This window comes from Phasianus colchicus, chromosome 26 (assembly GCF_987193195.1).
Source record: "Phasianus colchicus chromosome 26, bPhaCol1.hap1.1, whole genome shotgun sequence".
NCBI classification, from domain to species: domain Eukaryota; kingdom Metazoa; phylum Chordata; class Aves; order Galliformes; family Phasianidae; genus Phasianus; species Phasianus colchicus.
Genome location: NC_143461.1, coordinates 3,706,370 through 3,725,178, shown reverse-complemented (window position 1 = coordinate 3,725,178; position 18,809 = coordinate 3,706,370). Strand labels below are relative to the sequence as shown.

The window sequence follows — 18,809 nt, the reverse complement described above, 5'->3', positions numbered from 1 at the left end:
GGTCGGTGCCACAGCGCACCAGGGGCTGAGGGGTGGATGAGGGGTGGCAGTGACCCCCCCCAGACCCCTTGGGGTGGGGAGGGTTAGCTAGGATTGAGGGAAATGAGATGGGGGAGGGGAGGAGGAGGGGGGGGGGGGTCCAACGTGCTGTTTGCATCCGGAATAGGGGCCCACGGGGGGGTCCGCTCTTTGCCTGTGGGGTGCAGGGGTGCAGGCGGGGGGGACACCCGTGCCGCTCCGTGCCCATCTCAGCCTGGCACTGCGGTCCCTTGGCCATGGTGTGTGCCATGCCGGGGCCGGATGTCCCCTGGGGGGGGGTGGCTGTGGGCAAGGGAAGGGGTCTGGGGGCTCTCCTTGCCCCCCCCCCCCCCTAGCTCCGCCGCTGCTCCTGGTCCCTTTTCTTCTGCTTCTCCCGCTGCTTTTCTGCCTTCTCCTGGGCTTTGCGCTCCTTCTCCACTGCCAGGCTCAGCTCCTTCAGCTTGCGCTTGAGCACGGCGCGATCCTGAGAGCTGCCCACGCCCAGAGCCTGCCAGCACACCGAGTGCTGCCAGAAGGGGCACACGGCCCCCCCAGCCCAGCCTTGGGGCACACGGCCCCCCTGCCCTATTCACCAGCCCCGTGAGTGAGTGGTCTAGAAGCTGGTCTCTTAGGCTGCCCAAAGCCTGTCCTGCCTTCTGCCCCATGGAGCAGCTTGTTGGGGTGTGTAGGACCGGCTGTCCTTTGAGCATGGTGATGTACCTGTCCCATGGAGCAGGCTGTTGGGATACCTAGAACCTGTTGTCCTTTGAGGAGTCTGTTGGTGAACCTAGAACCTAGCCATCTCTGTCCCATGGAGCTGCCTGTTGGGTCATCTAGAGCCTGGTGTCCTCTGCAGCCATTGGGTTACCTAGAACTCACCTAGATCTCCTACCCCATAGTGCTGCCTGTTGTGGTACTTAGACCCCAACTAAACCTGCCCCATTAAAGAAGTCCATTAAGGGATCTAGAACCCACTCAGACATCCCATCCCATAGACAGAGTCGCTTGTTGGGGTACCTAGAGCCTTTTATCTTCTGATGAGTCATTTGGGGTACCTAGAACCCTCACAGACCTCCTACCCCGTAGAGCACCTTGTTGGCACACCTAGAAACTCTTGCCTCATGCCCGAGCCTATCAGCATCCCTAAAAACCCCCAGAGGTGTAGGAACCCACTCAGTTCCCTACCTTGAGCTTGGCCCCATCGAGATGCAGGAGCCGGGGGCCATCGATGCCATGAGCTGAGAACTCTTCCACGTACTGCTCCAGGCTGAGGCTCTCCAGCCACTGCCCAACCTGGTGGCACGTCCAGCCCATGGCCGCGCCGGGGGGCTCATCCAGGAACTGGGTGCAGGATCCAGGCGTTAGCAGGGGACGTGTGGCACCCAATGACATCAATCTCATTCCCCCACCCCTGGGACTCACCTCATCCGAGGACTGTGACAGTGTGTGATAGGGGTAGGAGCACTTGGTGGCAGCAGGGCCGGGCAGGCGTGGGCTGGAGCTGGGCGGTGGGGAGTCCTCACTCAGCGTTGAGTCCTATAGGGCAGAGGGAGGAGCAAAGGCTGGGCCCCCAGGGCAGCATGCAGCCCCCGGACCCCAAAGGTGTCCTGACTCTACAGGGCTTTGATGCCCTCCCCTAGAGTTAGCTTGATCCCATAGATCTTTGATTCCCCCTTTTGCTATAGCTATCTCGCCCCTATGGAGCTTTGATCCCCACCTTCCCCATAACTTCCTTCACTCTACAGGGCTTTGAACTTCTCCCCAATAGCTATTTTGACCATATGGGTCTTTGTCCCTATAGTGACCCAAAACCTGGGGACTTTGACCTCTTCCCTATAACTTCTTGAGCCACAGGGGGACTGAGAGCCTTCTCTGCAGGATCCCAGCCCTGTAAGATTCCTCTACCCCCATCCCTACAACCACCTACTCCAATGGAGATGGGAGACCGCTGGCACTGACCTGGGAGGCAGATTTGGCAGGGCTGAGCCCATCGTGCCGGGGGGAACCGGTGGGTGATGCAGAGCCAGGTGAGGCTGAGCCCCGGGCACCATCTGAGAACCAGGAGAAGGGCAGGAAGGGTGACCCCGAGGGGCGGCCGGGACCTTCTGACATCTCCCTGGGGACAGAGCTGTGTTAGGGTCCCAGAGCTGCCCCCTGTGCTGCACAGGGCCTGGCAGCCCCCGTTGTGGGGTGGGGGTCCCAACCTGCTGCCCATGGACAGGCGATTGCTGCCCTTCTCCTTGCGGCTCTTGCTGGAGGATGCCCGGCGAAGGGTGACCCTGTGTGGGAGGGGCTGCTTTGGTGGGCAGCTGGGTTCCCAGGGGCTGTGCTCCCCGCAGCCCCCAGTCTGACCTCGCAGCCTCCATCCATCCATCCATCCATCCATCCATCCATCCATCCATCTTCAGAGAACCCTCTATCCTTCCATCTGTCCTTCGACACCCATCCATCCGTCCCTCCACCATTACAGAGATTCCTTCATCCAGACAGCCTTCCTTCCACCTCGAGAGGCCCTCCCCATCCTTCCAACCATTCATCTATCCATCCATCCATTTTCAGAGACCCTCCCCATATTTCCATCCATCCATCTTCTGACCTCCTCCTTCCTTCTCTTTTCATCCATCTTCAGAGACCTGTCCATCCATCCCTCCATCCTCAAACCTCCTCCCTCCATCCTTTTACAGATGCATCCATCCATCCACCCATCCATCTACAGAGACATCCATCCATCCATCCATCCATCCATCCATCCATCCATCCATCCATCCATCCTCCATCCATCCATCCATCCATCCATTTTTGCAGACCCTCCATCTACCCATCCATCCCTCCCTCCTATCTTCAGAGACCTGCCCATCCTCCCCTCCATTCTCAAACCTCCTCCTTCTGTCCTTTTTCAGTTGCATCCCTCCATTCTCAAACCTCCTCCTTCCATCCTTTTTCAGTTGCATCCATCCATCCATCCATCCATCCATCCATCCATCTATAGAGACCTTCTCCGTCCATCCATCCATCCATCCATCCATCCATCCATCCATCCATTTTTTCATCCGTCCATCCATCCATATATAGAGACCTTCTCCATCCATCCATCCATCCATCCATCCATCCATCCATCCATCCATCCATCCATCCACATAGACCTTCTCCATCCATCCATCCATCCATCTATAGAGACCTTCTCCGTCCATCCATCCATCCATCCATCCATCTCCCCACCTCTATGGAAACCCCTCCTCCACACTCCCACTGCTCCCCACCACCCGTCCTTCAACCCTCCCCACTTCTGGCTCTCACCCCAAATCCAGGAACTTTCTCCTCGTCTTCTTATCCAGCCCCACGGTGGGGCTGGCCGGCTCGGGGGGGCTCATATCCCTGCTATCATCTGCGGGATGAGGATGGGGTGTCAACCTACGCCCCCCCCACCAGGGTGCGGGCAGGGGGCCGGGGGGGAGGAGCTCACCTTCGCTGTGCCGCTGGAGCCACGCATCGCGGCGGGCGAAGCCGGGCGAGCTGTCGGAGCTGGGGCAGGACTTGGGCGAGGGCGTGCCCGCCAGCCCCTCCTGGGACGAGGCGTTGGTGAGGGGTCGGTAGCGGCCGAGGGGCGGCGAGGGGGCCGGGGGGGGATCCCCCAACACCCTGCACACCGCCCCCGCCTCGAAGGAGAACTCCGAGCGGGAGGAGGGCGAGGGGGCCAGGAGCAGCGGAGCGGCGGGGGGCGAACGGCCGGGGGCTGCGGGGCTGCCCTCGGCTCCCTGGGTGGGGGCACAGGGCAGGGTGGAGGGGTCAATCCCCCCATCGGTCCCCCCCCCCCTCCCTGGGGCTTCCAACCCCTGGCTGTTCCCCCCTCCCGGAGGTGTCTCCTTCCTCCCACCGTCCCCTTCCCCAGATCCTCCCTGGGGCGCGGTGCCCCCCGGCTCTCACCGCCGCCTCCAGCCCCTCCTCGCCTTCGGTGGAGCTGGCGCTGTCTCGCAAGCGGGAGCGCGAGGGCCGGTGCCGCCGGCTCTTGGCTAACAGCCGAGCTCGAGCCTTCTGCAAGCTGCTGTCCAAACGAGGCGTCTCTGGAACCACAGCGGTAAAATCTGGGGGTGAAAGAGAGACCGGGGCAGAGAGAGAGAGACGGACAGACAGACGGACAGGTGGGGACAGGGGGAGGGGGTGTGTGGGTAGGGATGGATGGATGGGTGGGTGGGTGGGTGGATGGATGAGGATTGGTGGGGATGGGTAGGGATGGACAGATGGATGGGGATGGATGGACAGATGGACAGGATTGGTTGGGATGGGTAGGGATGGATGGAGGGATAGATGGATGGAGGGGGATGGATAGGGATGGGGGAATGGACAGATGGATGGGGATGGATGGATGGGTGGGTGGATGGATGGATGGATGGATGGATGGATGGACATGTGTGTGGGTAGAGTTGCATGGATGGGGATGGACGGACAGATGGACAGGGATTGGTGGGGATGGATAGGGATGGATGGAGGGATGGGGATGGTGGAGAGGGATGGAGGGATGGAGGGATGGACAGATGGATGGGGATGGATGGGGGAATGGACAGATGGATGGGGATGGAGGGATGGATCAGGATTGGTGGAGGTGGATGGACAGATGAAAGGATGAATGGGGATGGATGGATGGATGGATGGATGGATGGATGGATGGACAGATGAATAGTGATGGGTGGGGATGGATGGACAGATGGATGGATGGATGGGGATGGATGGATGGATGGATGGATGGATGGATGGATGGATAGACGGATGAATAGTGATGGGTGGGGATGGATGGACAGATGGATGGATGGATGGGGATGGATGGGGATGGATGGTTGGATAAGGAATAGAGATAAGGATGAATGGGGACAGAGGGATTGCAGAGGGATGGATAGACGGGTAAGGTCAGGTTAGGACATGGGATGGGACAGCAGTGGAGGGACAGATGGACATGCAGTCAGGAAGAGAACAGCCCGGTGCAGAAGGGACAGAGGGACAGCAGGGCAGGGAGGCAGGGCAGGAATCAGAGGATAAACGGGGTCCCAGTGGGAAGGGCAAAAGGGGAAGGAGGGTGTTGGGGATATGGGTGGGTGGGGCACCGCGGTGGGGGGGGGACAGGGGAAGGAGGGACAGAAAGAAGTGTTCAAAGAAACGCCCGGTGCGTGCGGTGTGGAGCGTCCCCATCAGCTGTGTGACACCTGCACACACGTGTGCTTGGTGTTCTGCATGGGGTCACCCCATGGCTGAGGGGCTGCGTGCCACCCTGCTGTGCCCCAACCCCACGTGTGGCTCTGTGCCACGTCCCCTGCTGTGTCCCCATGTCGTTGTGGTTCTGAGCACAACCCGAGTGCCCAAAAAAGTGTCTTTGTGCCTCTTGTTTGTCCTTATGTCACCACTGCCCTATAAGTGTTCCCATGTCTCTGTCCTGCGTGCATCCTTACACCCATCCCAACGTGTCCCTCTGCCCCACACACATCTCCACACCCCTGCTGCCCTATATGCCCCATGCATGTCCCCCCCCATCCCAATGCCCACACGCACGCTGTCCCCACGAGGTGACCCCCCCTCACATCACCACAGGCAGGCAAGAGGACATCGAGGAGGTCTGGGGGGGGGGGGCCGTGTGGGGGACAGCCCCCATCACCGGGGTGCTGCACCCCACTGCCCCCAGGGAACTCACCGAAAACCTCATCTGCATCCTGCAGCTTGGAGACCGACATGGTGGGACCGGGCTGGGGGAACAGGCAGGGACCAGAGCAGGGGCAGGGTGGGGGGTGGGGGGGGGGGATGGATAATGATGTCAGTATTTATCTACCGGTCAGGAAGGGGTTAAATCCCCCAATGTTTAGGGGATGTCACAGCTGGGGGGAGCTCCGAATGGTGGCATTGGGGCGGGAAGGGGAGGGGAGGGGGGGGGGTGTGAACCCGACTCCTCCCTACCCCCGGGGAACCCAGTGCTGGGAGGGGGGCGGCGGTACGGGAATGTGAGGGGGGAGGGGGGAGATGTTATGTGGGAGTGGGGGTGTACCGAGGGTGGGGTGTACGGGGGATGCTCTATGGGGATGGGGGTGTACCGGGGATGCTCTATGGGGATGGGCCCGCCCGGGGGTTACGCCCTGCTCCCCTCCCCACTCACCCGCTCTCCTCGGGCATCCTGGGCGCCTCCCCCCCCCGCCGGGTCGGGGCCGAACCGGGCCGAGCTGAGCCGGGCCGGGGGCGTTGGGAATCGGGCGAACCGAGCCGAGCAGCAAAGCGGAGGGCGCTGCGGAGCGGGGCCACCCCGCCGGGCCGGGGGCCGCGGGGGGGGGGGGGGGGGGAATCAAGATAGGGGGGGAGACAGGAACCCGGAAGCGGCCGTAAGGGTGGGGGGGGGGGGCAGGGGGGGAGGGGAAAGGTGGGGGCAGGGATCCGCCGCCCCGCCCCGCCCCGCCCTGCCCGGTGCGGTGCGGTGCGGTGCGGTGCGGTGCTCGTGGTGCTGAACGGACAGCGCCCGGCAGCGCCGCGGGCACGCGCATGGCTTGCACGCCCCTTGCACGCGCGCACTCGGCTTGCACGTGCAGCCCCCCCCCCTCTCAATCCTGCCGTGCCCCCCGTGAATGCGCGGACCTCCCAGTGCCCCCAGTGCTCCCAGTGCCCCTCATCCCACCCACCCCTCCCAGCCCTGCCTGTACCCCCCCGTATCGCTCGCACTCCTCCCAGTGCCCCCCCCTCAGCCTCCCAGTCCTCCCAGCGACCCGCCTCAGTCCTCCCAGTATCCCCCAATCCGTCCCAGTTCTCCCAGTGCCCCCCCCACACTCCTTCCTTGTCCTCCCCACCCCTCCCAGCCCACCCGGCGACCCCCGCTCCGCCCAATGCCCCCCTACTGTTCCCATTGACCCCCACTTCTCCCTCTCCATCCCTCCCAGTTCCCCCCCCCCCATCCCCCATAATCCTCCCCATCCTTCCCACTCCTTCCACTGACCCCCCCAGTTCTCCCAGTCCCTATCCTTCCCCCTTCTCCCATTGATCCCCATCACTCCCAATCTTCCTACCCCACTCCTCCCAGTGCCCCCCCCCCCCCAACAGCCCCCCCACTCCTCCCAGTGCCTCCATCCTGCCCAGTTCCACCAGTGAATCCCCCCCCCAACCCCCATCCCTTCCACTTCCCTCTCCGGCGGGGCAATGAGGAGCTGGGGGGGGACAATGAGGTGCGTTTATCGGCGGGGGGGTGGGGTGGAGGGGTGGGGGGGGGGGGAGGGGGGGGATGCGAGGACGTTGCGTTACAAAACGAGGACCGGTACATACATACGTACATATATATATAGTATATACACCCACAGGTATACGTGTGAGATTAAATAACCCCAGCACCCCCCCGGGGCTCGCGCTCCCCGACCCCCCCCTTAAATACTTCCCCCCCCTCCCCTCCCCCAATGTGGCTCCAATCCAGTCGGACCCCCCCCTCCCCACCATCCCGCTGCCCCGCCCCCCCCCCCCAACACTCTGCCCCTTCCCAGTATAACCGCCGCTGGCTCCCAGTTGCCCCCACATCCAGTTACTGTCGGAGACTCAGTACTTTGGGGGGGGGGGGGGGGGGGGAAGAGTAAGGAGGTGGGTGGGGGGGCAAATAGAAACAAAAACTAAAGGGGTTCCCCGCCACCACCACCCCAGGATGAGGGGAGGGGGGCTGCCGGTGGGGGGGGAGTGCCCCAAAGAAATACTGTGATGTACTGGGGGTGTATTTACAATTAGGGGGGGTCATCACCACCTCCTGGCATTGCTCCCCCCACCCAATGGAGCGGGATCCCCGTGCCCCCCCCCCCCCCCCAGGGAAGGCAAAGCCCTGGGCTGGGGGAGGATGAGGTTGGCAAGGGCAGAGCTTGGCAAAAGCTCTGTGCGTGTCCCCCCCACCCCCCAAGCACCTCAGTGGTGGCAGTGGGTGTGTATGGGGCGGGGGGGCGGTGAGACCCCCCCCAGTTACCGAGGGGCTGAGGGGTCCCAGCACCGAGCTCAGTAGGGGGGGGAGGGAGATGGTGGCAATTCCATGTGGGGGGCACACAAAGGCAACCAGCCCCCCCGACTTCCCCCCCCCGGACAGTGCTCCAATTGAGTCCCAAGAGGAGGAGATTGGGATGGGGGGGGGGGGGCTTCCAGCGTACCCCCTTTTTCTCCTCAGTATGGTTCACATTTTTGGGGGAGGGAGATGATTTCTGTTTGCCCCCCTCAACAATGTCCGGGGTGGGGGGAGGGGGTCACATCGAGAGGAGGGCGCTTCTGGGGAGGGGGAAGCTTGTGGGGGTCGTGTCCCCCCCCCCGCCCCCCCATCAGTCCATCACGTTACCACGAGACTCACACTGGACAGACACGAATGTGGGGTGTCCGCCCCCCCAAAATAAAACCCTGTTTGCATCCCCCCCCTCCCTTCTCTCTGTGCCCCAATGGGAGGTGGGGGGCACCAGGAGGCCTTGCTGGGATCTCACCTCCCCCCCCCGCAGTGGGAAGGGGTGGGAAGGGGGGAGAGAGGGGCTGGAGGGAGAGGGGCAGCCCCCCCCCACCCCCCCAAATCGCTGCGGTTTGAGGGTGGTTTAAGTCGGGTTGGAATTTTTCAAGGTCTGCAGCTTGGCCTCCAGTTCGGAGATCTGAAAAACAGCAAAGGGGAGAGGTCTCAGAGGGGGGGGCGGGGGGCACGGAGGGGATGTGGGGAGGAAACGTGGGGCTGGGGAGGGACAAGAGGAGGGGGACACCGTGTGTTGAAGACGTGGGATCGGAACGTGGGGACGGGGATGGGGGGACAGAACCTGGAGGACGCAATGGGGGGAACACGGAGATGCTGGGTGGGGGACAAGGGGGAAAGGATGGGGTCACGATTAAGGAGGAACAGCACGGACAGGGGAATGGGGTGGGGTGTTGGGGGGACAGTGTGGGATTGGGGGGCGGGGATGGGGGGCTGCAGCCAGCTGGTGGGTGAGAGGCTGTGAGTCATCTGGGGGTGTCTGAGGAGGGCATCATGGAAGAGAGGGGCACGTGGAGGGTCCCCTGGTGCCCCCCGGCCCCACACCGCAACCAATGGCACTTCCCAGGTGCTCTGGGCTCCTGGGGGATGCAGTGACCCCGTAGGGGATCTGCTATGACCCAGCACAGCTCTCTGATCCCCGGTTGGGATCTGGTGGAGCCAGCTTGGAATCCAGTGTGACCCGTGGTGGGATCCAACATGACCAGCATGGGACCCGGCTCCAGGCTGAGGATCAAGCGTGACCCAGAGCCTCACACACATCTGCCAGGACCCACTGCGGGATCCCATGAGCGCAGCCCAGGATCCGGTGCCCAAGACAATCTCTTTAGGTCCATGGGGGGAAACGTCAGACCCTGCAGCAGGATCCAGCACAGCCCAACATCTGGGCGGATCCACCGCGATCCCGTGCGGCATCCATCCGTGCCAGGAGGAGGATCGGGCGCACGGCAGCCCCCAAACGGATCCCCTCGATCCGGGACAATGGGAGCAGAATCCAGTGGGTTGGGCAGATCCATTGCTGCCCAACGTGGGATGAGGAGCAGAGCAGAATTCCTGCGATCCATCGCGGGAGCGACGCGGTGGCAGCGGCGGTGGAGCAGGACCGGGCGGCGGTGGAGCCATGGCCGGATCCGGCCGTGCCCACGGTGGCCCCAGGGCTCAGGGGCAGCCCGCATCCCGGCGCCCGGTGCCCACCTTCTCCTGCAGCTTCTCCATCTCCTCCTTGTGCGCCAACTCCGACTCTTCCAGCACCCTCCGCTGCGCCGTCTCCTTCTTCAGGAACTCGATTTCCCTGTGGGGAGACAGAGTGTGGGTGCGTGGCACTGGGATGGGTGTCCGTACCCACTCCTTGGGGCAGGGAGGTGGGGAGGGGGATGCTGGGGTTTGGGCCTTGAGGATAATCTTGTGCCATGGATCTCCCAGGGGGTGGTTTCTACTCAGGGTTTGTCTTCAGAGAGAAGGGGTGCCCAGGGAGGCTGTGGTGTCCTTAAGAGGAATGGATGCCCATGGGATGCTCCATGAATAGGGGATGGATGGTCCATGCCCAGGAGATGCTCTATGCCCAGGGGATGGTCCATGAATAGGGGCTGGATGGTCCATGCCCAGAGGATGGTCCATGGCCAAGAGATGCTCCATGCCCAGGAACAAACCCAGGAAGGGTTTGGTGCCCTGAAAAGGGATTGATGCCCAGGGGATGCTCCATGTGTAGGGGATGCATGATCCATGCCCAGAGTATGGTCCATGCCCAACAGATGCTCCATGCCCAAGGGATGTTCTATGCCTAAGGAATGCTCCATGCCTAAGGGATGATCCATGCCCAGGAAAAAAAGAATGCCCAGGAAAGGTTTGGTGCTCTGGAGAGGAATGGATGCCCAAGGGATGCTCCATGTGTAAGGGATGCATGATCCATGCCCAGGGAATGGTCCATGTATAGGGGTTGGATGGTCCATGCCCAACAGATGGTCCATACCCCACAGATGCTCCATGCCCAAGGGATGTTCTATGCCTAAGGGATGATCCATGCCCAGGAAAAAAAGAATGCCCAGGAAGGGTTTGGTGCCCTGAAGAGGGATTGATGCCCAGGGAATGGTCCATGTGTAGGGGATGGACAGTCCATGCCCAAGGGATGTTCCATGCCCAAAGGATGCTCCATGCCCAAGGAATGGTTCATGTCAAGGAAAAAAGGATGCCCTGGAAAGGTTTGGTGCCCTGAAGAGGGATCAATGCCCAAGGGATGCTCCATGCCCTGAGGATGGATGGTCCATGCCCAGGGGATGGTCCAAGCCCAAAACAGATGCTCCATGCCCAAGGGTTCATCCCTGCCCAGGAACAAGGGGTACCCAGGAAGGGTTTGTTGCCCTGAGGAGGAGTCCATGCCCAAGGGATGCTCCATGCCCAGGGGATGGTCCATGCCCAACAGATGCTCTCTGCCCACGGATGAAAGCAGCCCAGGACAGCTTTGGTGCCTCAAGGAGGAGTCGCTGCTCACGAGACTGTGGCAAAGGACAGAATGTGCCTGGCAAGGAGATGCTGCCCCACAGACAGGCCTGCACCAAGGGCACAGTCCATGCCCAGGAGATGGACTCTTCCTAGGGAGTGGGTCCCAAGGGACGGCACGTATCCAGGATGAGGGGTGCCTGGGAGGGGGTGGGTGCCCCGGGAGAGGATCAGCACCCAGGGCCCTGCCCTCACTTTTGCTGGTACTCCTTGATGAGCCGTTTGGCCTTGCTGTACTTTCGCTCCAGGGTCTGGTACTGGGCCTGTGTCTCCTTGAGGTGCTCATCCACCGCCTGGCACAGGTTCTGTGCCTCCATCCAGTACCCCTCCAGCTTCTCCATGCGCTCCTTGTTCTCCTCCACGCTCTGCTCCAGCTGGGCCTTCTCAGCCCGCCACCGTGCCTTCTCCTGCTCGAGGCACTGCAGCTGGGGGACAGCAGGGTCAGGGCATGGTACAGAACAGCATGGCACAGCATGGCATGGGATGGCTCAACACAGCGTGGCATGGAATAGCGCAGCATGGGATGGCTTGGCTTGGCCAAAAAGCAGCTATGGCATAGCATGGAGTGGCATGGCATGGCATGGCATGGCATGGCATGGCCTGGCATGGGATGGAATGGCATGGCATGGCATGGAATGGAATGGCATGGCCAAAGAGCAGGTATGGCACAGAACGGAATGGCATGGCATGAAATGGCACATCCAAAGAGCAGGTATGGCACAGAATGGGATGACATGGCACACAATGGCATGACATGGCCAAAGAGCAGACATGGCACAGCATGAAATGGAATGGTGTGGGATTGAATGGTATAGCCAAATAGCAGATATGGCATAGCGTGGAGTGGCATGGGATGGAATGGCATGACCAAAGAGCAGGTATGGCACAGCATGGAATGGAATAGCATGGAAAGGCATGGCATGGGATGGAATGGCATGGGATGGTTTGTCATGGCCAAAGAGCAGGTATGGCACACATGGCACAGTGTGGCACAGCACCTCTGGGTGGGTTGTGGGGATCTAGGGGGGATGTGGGGGGATGGAGGAACTTTCTCACCTTCCTCTTCAGCTGCTGGATCTCCGCCTCGGTGACAGCATGCTTGATCTGGAGCTGCAAGAGGAGCCGGGCATTTGCAGGGTATGGCAACGTGGTGGGACACCCCCACCCCACTCCCATGTGCCCCCTGGGCCCTCCTCACCTCCTTGAATTTGTGCACCAGCTTCTCAGGGTCCATCTCAACTGGGGAGAGCGTGTCCTCGTTCTCGGCCAGCTCGAACACCTCGATGGCCATCTCACTGCTGGGGAACATGGGGCTCATCTCCTCCTCCTCATCTGTGGCGTATTCCCCCGTCTGCAGCGGGCACAGAGCAGCGTTGGCACACAGCAACCCCTCACACAGGGAAACTGAGTCAGGCCAGGCAGTGAGGGCCACGTCTGTGCTGCCCTCACCTCCTCATCATCCTCGGTGTACTGCGTGTAGCGCTGCTCGATCATCTCCCGCTGCCACCGCTCCTGCTCCAGCGTCTGCTGGATCAGCTGGGCCACCTCACTTTGCTCACCTGGCTTCTCCCGCCCGATGAGGAACCTGTGGGGAGAGCAGGCACTCACCTGGGGAAAGCTGAGGGCACGGGTGGCAGGGAACTGAGGGTGGGCGACACCCTGGTGGCACGGCTTGGGGACAGTGGAGAGGCTCAGATGGGGACGTGGAGGTGGCACAGCCAGGGGACACCCAGGTGGCACAGCTGGGGGACAATTGGGGGACTCAGATGGGGGACACTCAGGTAGTGACAAATCTGGGAGGATATCATAGGACCTGTGTCTGAGATAGAGGGGCATCCTGCGCTGTTCTGGGGGAGGATTTGGGGGAGCAAGGTGGCACAGGGCAGGCAGTAGGCATGGGGACAGGAGGGAGCGGGGATGCTGTGGGGCAGGGAATGCTGTGGGGGATGTCTGCCCCCACATCCCCAGCCCTGGGCCCTACCGGACACGGCCCTTGGTGTTCCTGAGCACGGAGGCAGCAAAGCTCTGCGTCACTCCCACCAGGCTGGTGCCATCCACCTCCACGATGAGGTCGTTCACCTGGATCCTGAGGACAAGGGGACCATCACAGCACGACCATCCCCCACCCACCCCCCAGACACCTCCCAGCTCCCCAGCCAGCTCCTCCATCACCACCAAAGCCCATCAGCAGGAGCCTGGGTGAGGTTTGGGGGTGGGCATCCCATACCTGCCGTCCCGGTGGGCCGCCCCTCCCTCTGTCACCGTCTTGACAAAGATGCCCAGCTTCTCCAGGCCCATGTCAGCCCCTGCACCCATGCCAATGATGCTGATTCCCAGCCCTGCAGCATCTGTGGAGGCAGAGATCCGTGTCCCAATGGGGCAGCAGCAAAATGCCCAGCACCGATGGGGTCACCTCAGGGTCCATCCCCAAGGAGCCAAGTGAGCCCTGGAGCGCAGGACAGGGATGGGACCCACCTTTCTCCAGCTCCACGGGGAAGAGGTCGAGCCTCTCCACCCTCTTCTCCAGCTCATACTCTGCTGATGCAGCCATGGGGTCAACATCTTCATTGCGGCGGTCGTAGTCCTCATTGGAGTAAGTGCTGAAGACCTGAGGTGGGAGGGAGATGGTGAAAGGGACGGGGCATGGGGAAGGTGGATCCTAGGAGACATGGGAGAATCTCCAGCACAGCACACCACGGGATGAGGAGGAGTCTGAGGAAGAATGGAGGGCTTGGGATGTGCTGGGAGATGGGGATGGTTCTGTGCTCTGCATCCTGGGATGAATGGAGGGATGGACAGATGGACAGATGGATGGGTGGATGGACAGATGGGCAGAGGGATGGGTGGATGGGTGGGAGGCAGATGGGGTGCGCAAGCAGTGGCTGCTCCAAGTCACACAATTTGGGGGTGCAGACCTGACCATTCCCCTACTCCAGCCTCATCCTCCTCCCTTCCCCATCGAGGGACTCCCCAGCTCCCAGACCAGCATCTCCTCAAGGGCCAAAGCATTACAGCAGCCAGGAGGAGGACAGCTCTGCCCTTCCTTGCACCCCACAAGTGCTGTGCACACCCACGCAATGCTGTGCTCCAGACTGGGGGGGGGTCACCCAGGCACTGAGTGTGGCAGATGTCCCCAAAGGGGCCACAGTGCTCCAGGGCGAGTGGATTAGGGCTAACACCACGCTGCTAAAGCCTTGCACAAAGGGTATTAGGGATGAGTGTCAAGGGCCATCGCACAAAGCCTGGTGACACCAAGACAAGCAGGACCCTCCTGGGTGGCACCTCCAGAGACAAGCTGGGTAACTGCCCCACATCTGCACAGGGTACCCAGAGGGGTCCGGACATGGACCCACTGTGCCCCTGAGTGCTGTCCCCAAATCCTTGGAGTGCTGGAGACGTACAGAGGACCTGGAGCAGTTCCCAGAGGAGACACAGAAGGAGGGAGCAAATGTGCCAAGGGAGGGGGCTGGCAGCAGGGACCCCCATCCCCACGCACAGGACGCACTCTGCAGGTGCTGGGGGTGCCCCCAGGTGGCCACACTCTGGGCTGGTTTGGGGGTTGGGATGCTGACAGGCGCTGGGACAGCTGGGTGCCCACCGCACCCCACAGAGGGACAGAGCAGGGGACAAACACGGGGGGGGGAGCAGAGCATCCCACAAAGCACATCTGCATCTCCACAGCAGGGATTCCTTCTTGGAGCCAAGACAGCCGATCCCCGCCGTGCAGAACCCCCGGCGCACACATGGCCACCACGGGACCCCCTCCCCACGCGGTGCCACCGCGGTGCCCATGTCCCATCCCAGGTGGGGCCACCCACCCGCCGCTGACTCAGAGCCAGAATATAGGCCGTGCTGCTATAAATAACCCAGCCAGGCACAAAGCAATTTCTGTTCCTCCAGCCGGGGGGATACGAGCACGAGAGAAAGCCCTGAAATAACGGCACGGCCTCCATCGCCCCCCGTGCCATCGCTGGCACCGGGTAGGGGTGATATGGGGACCCCAAATCCCAAAGCTGTCCCCATGTGGGGACGAGGAGGGGGATGAGCAGCTCTCACCGCTGGCACCCGCCCTCTCATGAGGCACTTCCCTTTTCTCCACTTCCCGAAATGGTCCCTGTGCTGAGCCCGGGAGGGTGGGCATCAACCTTCCCTGCAGGGCTCGCAGCTCTGGACTGAGTCCCAGCACTGACAGGTCCCGGGGACCAGGTCTGGCCTGGTGGCACCTGGCAGAATCTGGGGCCTGGATGAATATTTTGGGCATCCCCTCCTAAAATGTGTAGTGAGTCCCAGCCCGTCCTGGTGCACCGTGGTGGGTTGGCAGTGTGTGCCATCAGATCTCGCTGTCCTCCCCTCCACGTGCCACCAACACAATACCTCACAGCCAACCAAGGTCTCCACCCCACTCCGTGTCCCTTTCCCCTCCCCACGTGGCCATGTGTCCCCAGCAGCACAGCTCCCAGCCAGCAGGTGCTCCAAGAGGGCTCATGTTGGGGCACAACGGCACATCGGAGACCCTCTGCCCTTCTCCATGCTGGGCCATCAGCATTCCATGGAGGCTGCCCAAGCTTGGCCATGGCCAACTGCACAGGAGGTTGCCCATCTCCATGGCTTCCAATCTCATCGCTGGATGATTGGGGACCCCTAAAACTCCCTTCTTCTCCCTTCTTTGAAGACCCCAAAGCACCACGGCCGGACTCACCTGGATGGGCGCCGTGCTGAACTGGATCTTGCGATTGGGAACGGGCTCCTCTTCCTCAGACAGCCCAGGGATCTCCATGCAGCTGGATTCGGGCTCGTAGAGCCCATCCGCCTCCTCATCCTCATCCAACCCGCTGCCCCCCGAGTCCTCCCCGAGCCCACTGTAGGCACTTATGTCCACCAGGTCCGCCTCGGAGAAGTCCTCCTTCTTGGACTCATCATACAGCTCGCTCTCCTCCACCCGCTCACCCTTGCCGCCCTCCTTGGCGTCGGGGGGCTCCTCACCCCCATCCAGGCACGGTTCGGGGACCACCGACCCCTCGGCCCCTTTGGCCACCTCGGCTGCAGCCGTGGGCTCCTTCACCTCCACCTCCGCCTCCGACTCTCCGCTCTCCTCCACCTCCACAGGTTTGATCTTGCAGACCTCCTGCACCCGTGGGACGCTCCCATCCTTCTCCGCCGACCTCGGGGCTTTGCCCATCACCTTCTCTTCCTCCGCAGGACGCGGCCGTGCGGGCGCAGCGCTGCCTTCTGCGCAGCCCTCAGTTTTGCCACCCTCTCCACCCTGCAGGAAGACGCGGGACCTTTTGCTCACCAGCTTGGAGTTGAGCGGTCCGGCGCGCCCCGGCGTCTTGTGCAGGTTGTTCCTCAGGTCAGCCTTCTCAAACACGGCGCTCAGCTGGCTGACGGTGGGCGACACGGCCTCGGTGTCCAGCTTATCCAAGGACTCGGTGCTGCCGTTGAACTTCACCACCACGTCCAGCTTGCGGTCCTGGAAACCGGCGCGCTCTTTGCGCAGCAGCAGCTTGGTGGTGGTTTCCTTCTCCTGCGGGCTCCTCTCGAAGATCTTACGGGTCTCCTGCAGCTTGGAGAAGGGTTTGTCGGGCTTGGAATCGAAGCGGCTCACCCTCTCGGACACGCTGGTGCCCAGCTTCAGTGGGCTGCCCTGCTCCATGCCATCGCTCAGGCTGCCGGCGCGGGGCAGGGAGAGGCGGACGGGTTTCTCCTTGCCCTTGGCCAAGTCGCAGGCGCCCTCGGGGCCCGGCGCCGTCCCCATCTGCAGGAACATGTTCTTGATGCGATGGACGTTGGAGCCATACTTCTTGCTGCGGGCTTTCTTGCCGTCCTCGCCCTCGGCATCCTTTGTGGGCTTCAGGGCCTGGATGGTAGCCTCGTATGCGTTGCGGTGCGGGGAAGCGCTCCTCAATCCCCCGCTGCCCGCCCCGCTGCCCGGGGCCCCCCCGCTGCCCCCCGGGGCTGCCGCCCCGCTCGCTGCCTCCGTCCTCAGCATCCTGCCCCGAAACCTCCGTCACCGCCGCGCCGCATCGCCCGCCGCCCGCTGGGCACGGGGAGGGGGCCGTGCTGGGGGGCCGCGGGGACCCGGTCAGGCCATCGCCAGCCTGGGGGGGCCCAGCGCGCCCCCCCCTCCGCCCCGGCCCTCCTTCCTTCCTTCCTCCTTTCTCCTCCTCCTCTTCCCCTTTCTCTCTGCGCTGGTGATGGAGCGCTGCCGCCCGCGATCCGCCCGCCCCGCTGCCCGCAGAGCCCTCTGGGTCTTAGCGACGCTCTCTCGCTCTTCCTCTTCCTCACCGCTGCGCTTCGGCCTCTCTGCTGGATGCCCACAGCTCTGCGTGTGTCCCCCCTCCCCCCCGCCCCGGAACGCTGCTGGCACTGAGCCTGCTGCCACCGCCGTCCCCTCCCCTCAGCCCCCCGCTGTCCTCCTCCATCCCCTCCACATGGTTGGGACCGCATTTCTCCCCCCCTCCCCTGGCACTGTGCGTTGTCCCCACAGCCCAGCGCTGTCCCCATGTCCCCCCCTTCCCCCGAGGCTTTCACCCCTCCATCCCCAGGGTCCCCCATGACAGCCCTGGGGACCCCCAGCCCTTCCCCTCTGCATCCTCAGTTCCATCCCCACAGCCCCCAGGATGGTTCCTCAGTCTCCCCAATTCTGGCTATGTGCCCCCCACCTTCGTACACACGCCCCCTGTCCCCATGCCCCCCCCCCATCTCTGAGTCCCTCCAGTTTTGTTCCCTTGTGCCCATCCCATACCTCCCAGTGTTAACACCATATCCCCCGTTCTGTTCTCCATGTCCCCCCCTGTCCCCATGCTCCTGCTGGCTGTCCCCACGTCCCCCTCTCCCATCCCTGTGCCCCCCCAGATTTGCCCACACATTCCCTGCTCTGATCCCTTTGGTCCCCATGAACCCAGTGCTCCACCAAACCCTGCTCTGGGGTGCACCTTGATGTTCCCATAGGGTCCCCATTTACTTTCAGTCGCCATAAACCCCATCCCCCTCCCTCTCCCCCCCCCCAGGGCACTACCAACCCACCCACACCTTGACCAGGGGGTGGGGTGGGGGAATATTTTGGGGTTGTTACTGGGGTTCTACTCCCCTCTGTAGGAACCAGAGCGCACAGCGCAACCCCACTTCGGGACGCTTTTGTGACCAGCACCCAAAAAACAACCAAACACCATGCAGGCTGGGGGCCAGAACAGTGACCCCACCCCTCCCACCACCAAGTGCCATCCCCACAGGCCCCCACATAAATGCAGACGAGGGCAGCAGGACCCTGCAGCAGCTGCACCTCCCGACGCAGCGCCGGCCCTTTGTGCGTGACGCGGTGTGACGCAGCGCAGAGCGACGGCCCCCCCCCCGAACCCCCCCTTCCCCTTCCGCTGCAGGGCCTGCTCACCCCCCCAGCCCTACAGCATCCCCACCCCCCCTTCCAGTCCCACACGATGCTGGGGGAGTCCTTGGATATCCACATGCATGCACATATATGTGTGCTCTCCATCCACCCCTGTGCACACGCGTGTGCGGCGCACCGTTTCTGGCCGGCCATAATGCTGTGCTGGCAGGCACTCAGCTGTCCCCAAGTGTCCCCACACCCCGAGGTGACACGTCGTATTGTTACGCCCCATTGTGGCACAAAGCCATCCCGCTGTGCCCCGCCACGTCCCTTTATCCCCACTGCACACTGCTGGGCCCCACTGTGCCCCGTTGTGCCCCATAGTGCCCACTTGTATCCTATTGTGCCCCATTGTGCAATACTGGGCCATACTGCTCCTCGTCGTGCCCCACCGTGTCCCATTATGTCCTATTGTTCTCT

At 62.5% G+C, this 18,809-nt stretch overlaps 2 protein-coding genes across 4 annotated transcripts; both read right to left on the bottom strand.

The window, feature by feature from the left end:
• Positions 1-281: 281 nt before the first annotated feature.
• On the bottom strand, positions 282-6,307 carry SAMD14 (sterile alpha motif domain containing 14). Of its 3 annotated transcripts, none has more exons than XM_090125208.1 (10): positions 6,152-6,307; positions 5,696-5,747; positions 3,943-4,100; positions 3,482-3,773; positions 3,316-3,403; positions 2,223-2,297; positions 1,978-2,134; positions 1,441-1,554; positions 1,204-1,359; positions 282-526 (listed from the first exon to the last, which is right to left on the bottom strand). In XM_090125208.1, exons 2-10 carry the CDS (start codon positions 5,733-5,735, stop codon positions 371-373), a joined length of 1,236 nt encoding a protein of 411 aa, XP_089981334.1. In that variant the 5' UTR covers positions 5,736-5,747; positions 6,152-6,307; the 3' UTR covers positions 282-370. The 3 variants fall into 3 exon arrangements, with proteins under 3 accessions (XP_089981334.1, XP_089981335.1, XP_089981336.1); XM_090125209.1 differs by having other exon boundaries at positions 283-526; positions 3,943-4,079; XM_090125210.1 differs by having other exon boundaries at positions 286-526; positions 3,482-3,581.
• Positions 6,308-7,571: 1,264 nt separating this feature from the next.
• On the bottom strand, positions 7,572-17,318 carry PPP1R9B (protein phosphatase 1 regulatory subunit 9B). The gene is made up of 10 exons (XM_031600855.2): positions 15,702-17,318; positions 13,478-13,610; positions 13,230-13,350; positions 12,984-13,088; positions 12,452-12,587; positions 12,201-12,353; positions 12,059-12,112; positions 11,198-11,427; positions 9,701-9,797; positions 7,572-8,633 (listed from the first exon to the last, which is right to left on the bottom strand). The coding sequence occupies exons 1-10, from the start codon at positions 16,989-16,991 to the stop codon at positions 8,580-8,582; spliced, it is 2,373 nt and encodes a 790-aa protein (XP_031456715.1). The 5' UTR covers positions 16,992-17,318; the 3' UTR covers positions 7,572-8,579.
• Positions 17,319-18,809: the final 1,491 nt, after the last annotated feature.

Excerpts from the sequence above, each read along its gene's own strand:
- SAMD14 (XM_090125208.1), bottom strand. The coding sequence starts at position 5,735 with ATGTCGGTCTCCAAGCTGCAGGATGCAGATGAGGTTTTCG. Across the intron at positions 2,298-3,315 it reads AGAAAGTTCCTGGATTTGGG|GGTCACCCTTCGCCGGGCAT; the intron begins GTGAGAGCCAGA and ends CCTCCCACACAG. Across the intron at positions 1,555-1,977 it reads CTGCCAAATCTGCCTCCCAG|GACTCAACGCTGAGTGAGGA; the intron begins GTCAGTGCCAGC and ends TCTGCCCTATAG.
- PPP1R9B (XM_031600855.2), bottom strand. The coding sequence starts at position 16,991 with ATGCTGAGGACGGAGGCAGCGAGCGGGGCGGCAGCCCCGGGGGGCAGC. Across the intron at positions 12,588-12,983 it reads AACACCAAGGGCCGTGTCCG|GTTCCTCATCGGGCGGGAGA; the intron begins GTAGGGCCCAGG and ends CTCTCCCCACAG. Across the intron at positions 12,354-12,451 it reads ACACCGAGGATGATGAGGAG|ACGGGGGAATACGCCACAGA; the intron begins GTGAGGGCAGCA and ends TGCCCGCTGCAG.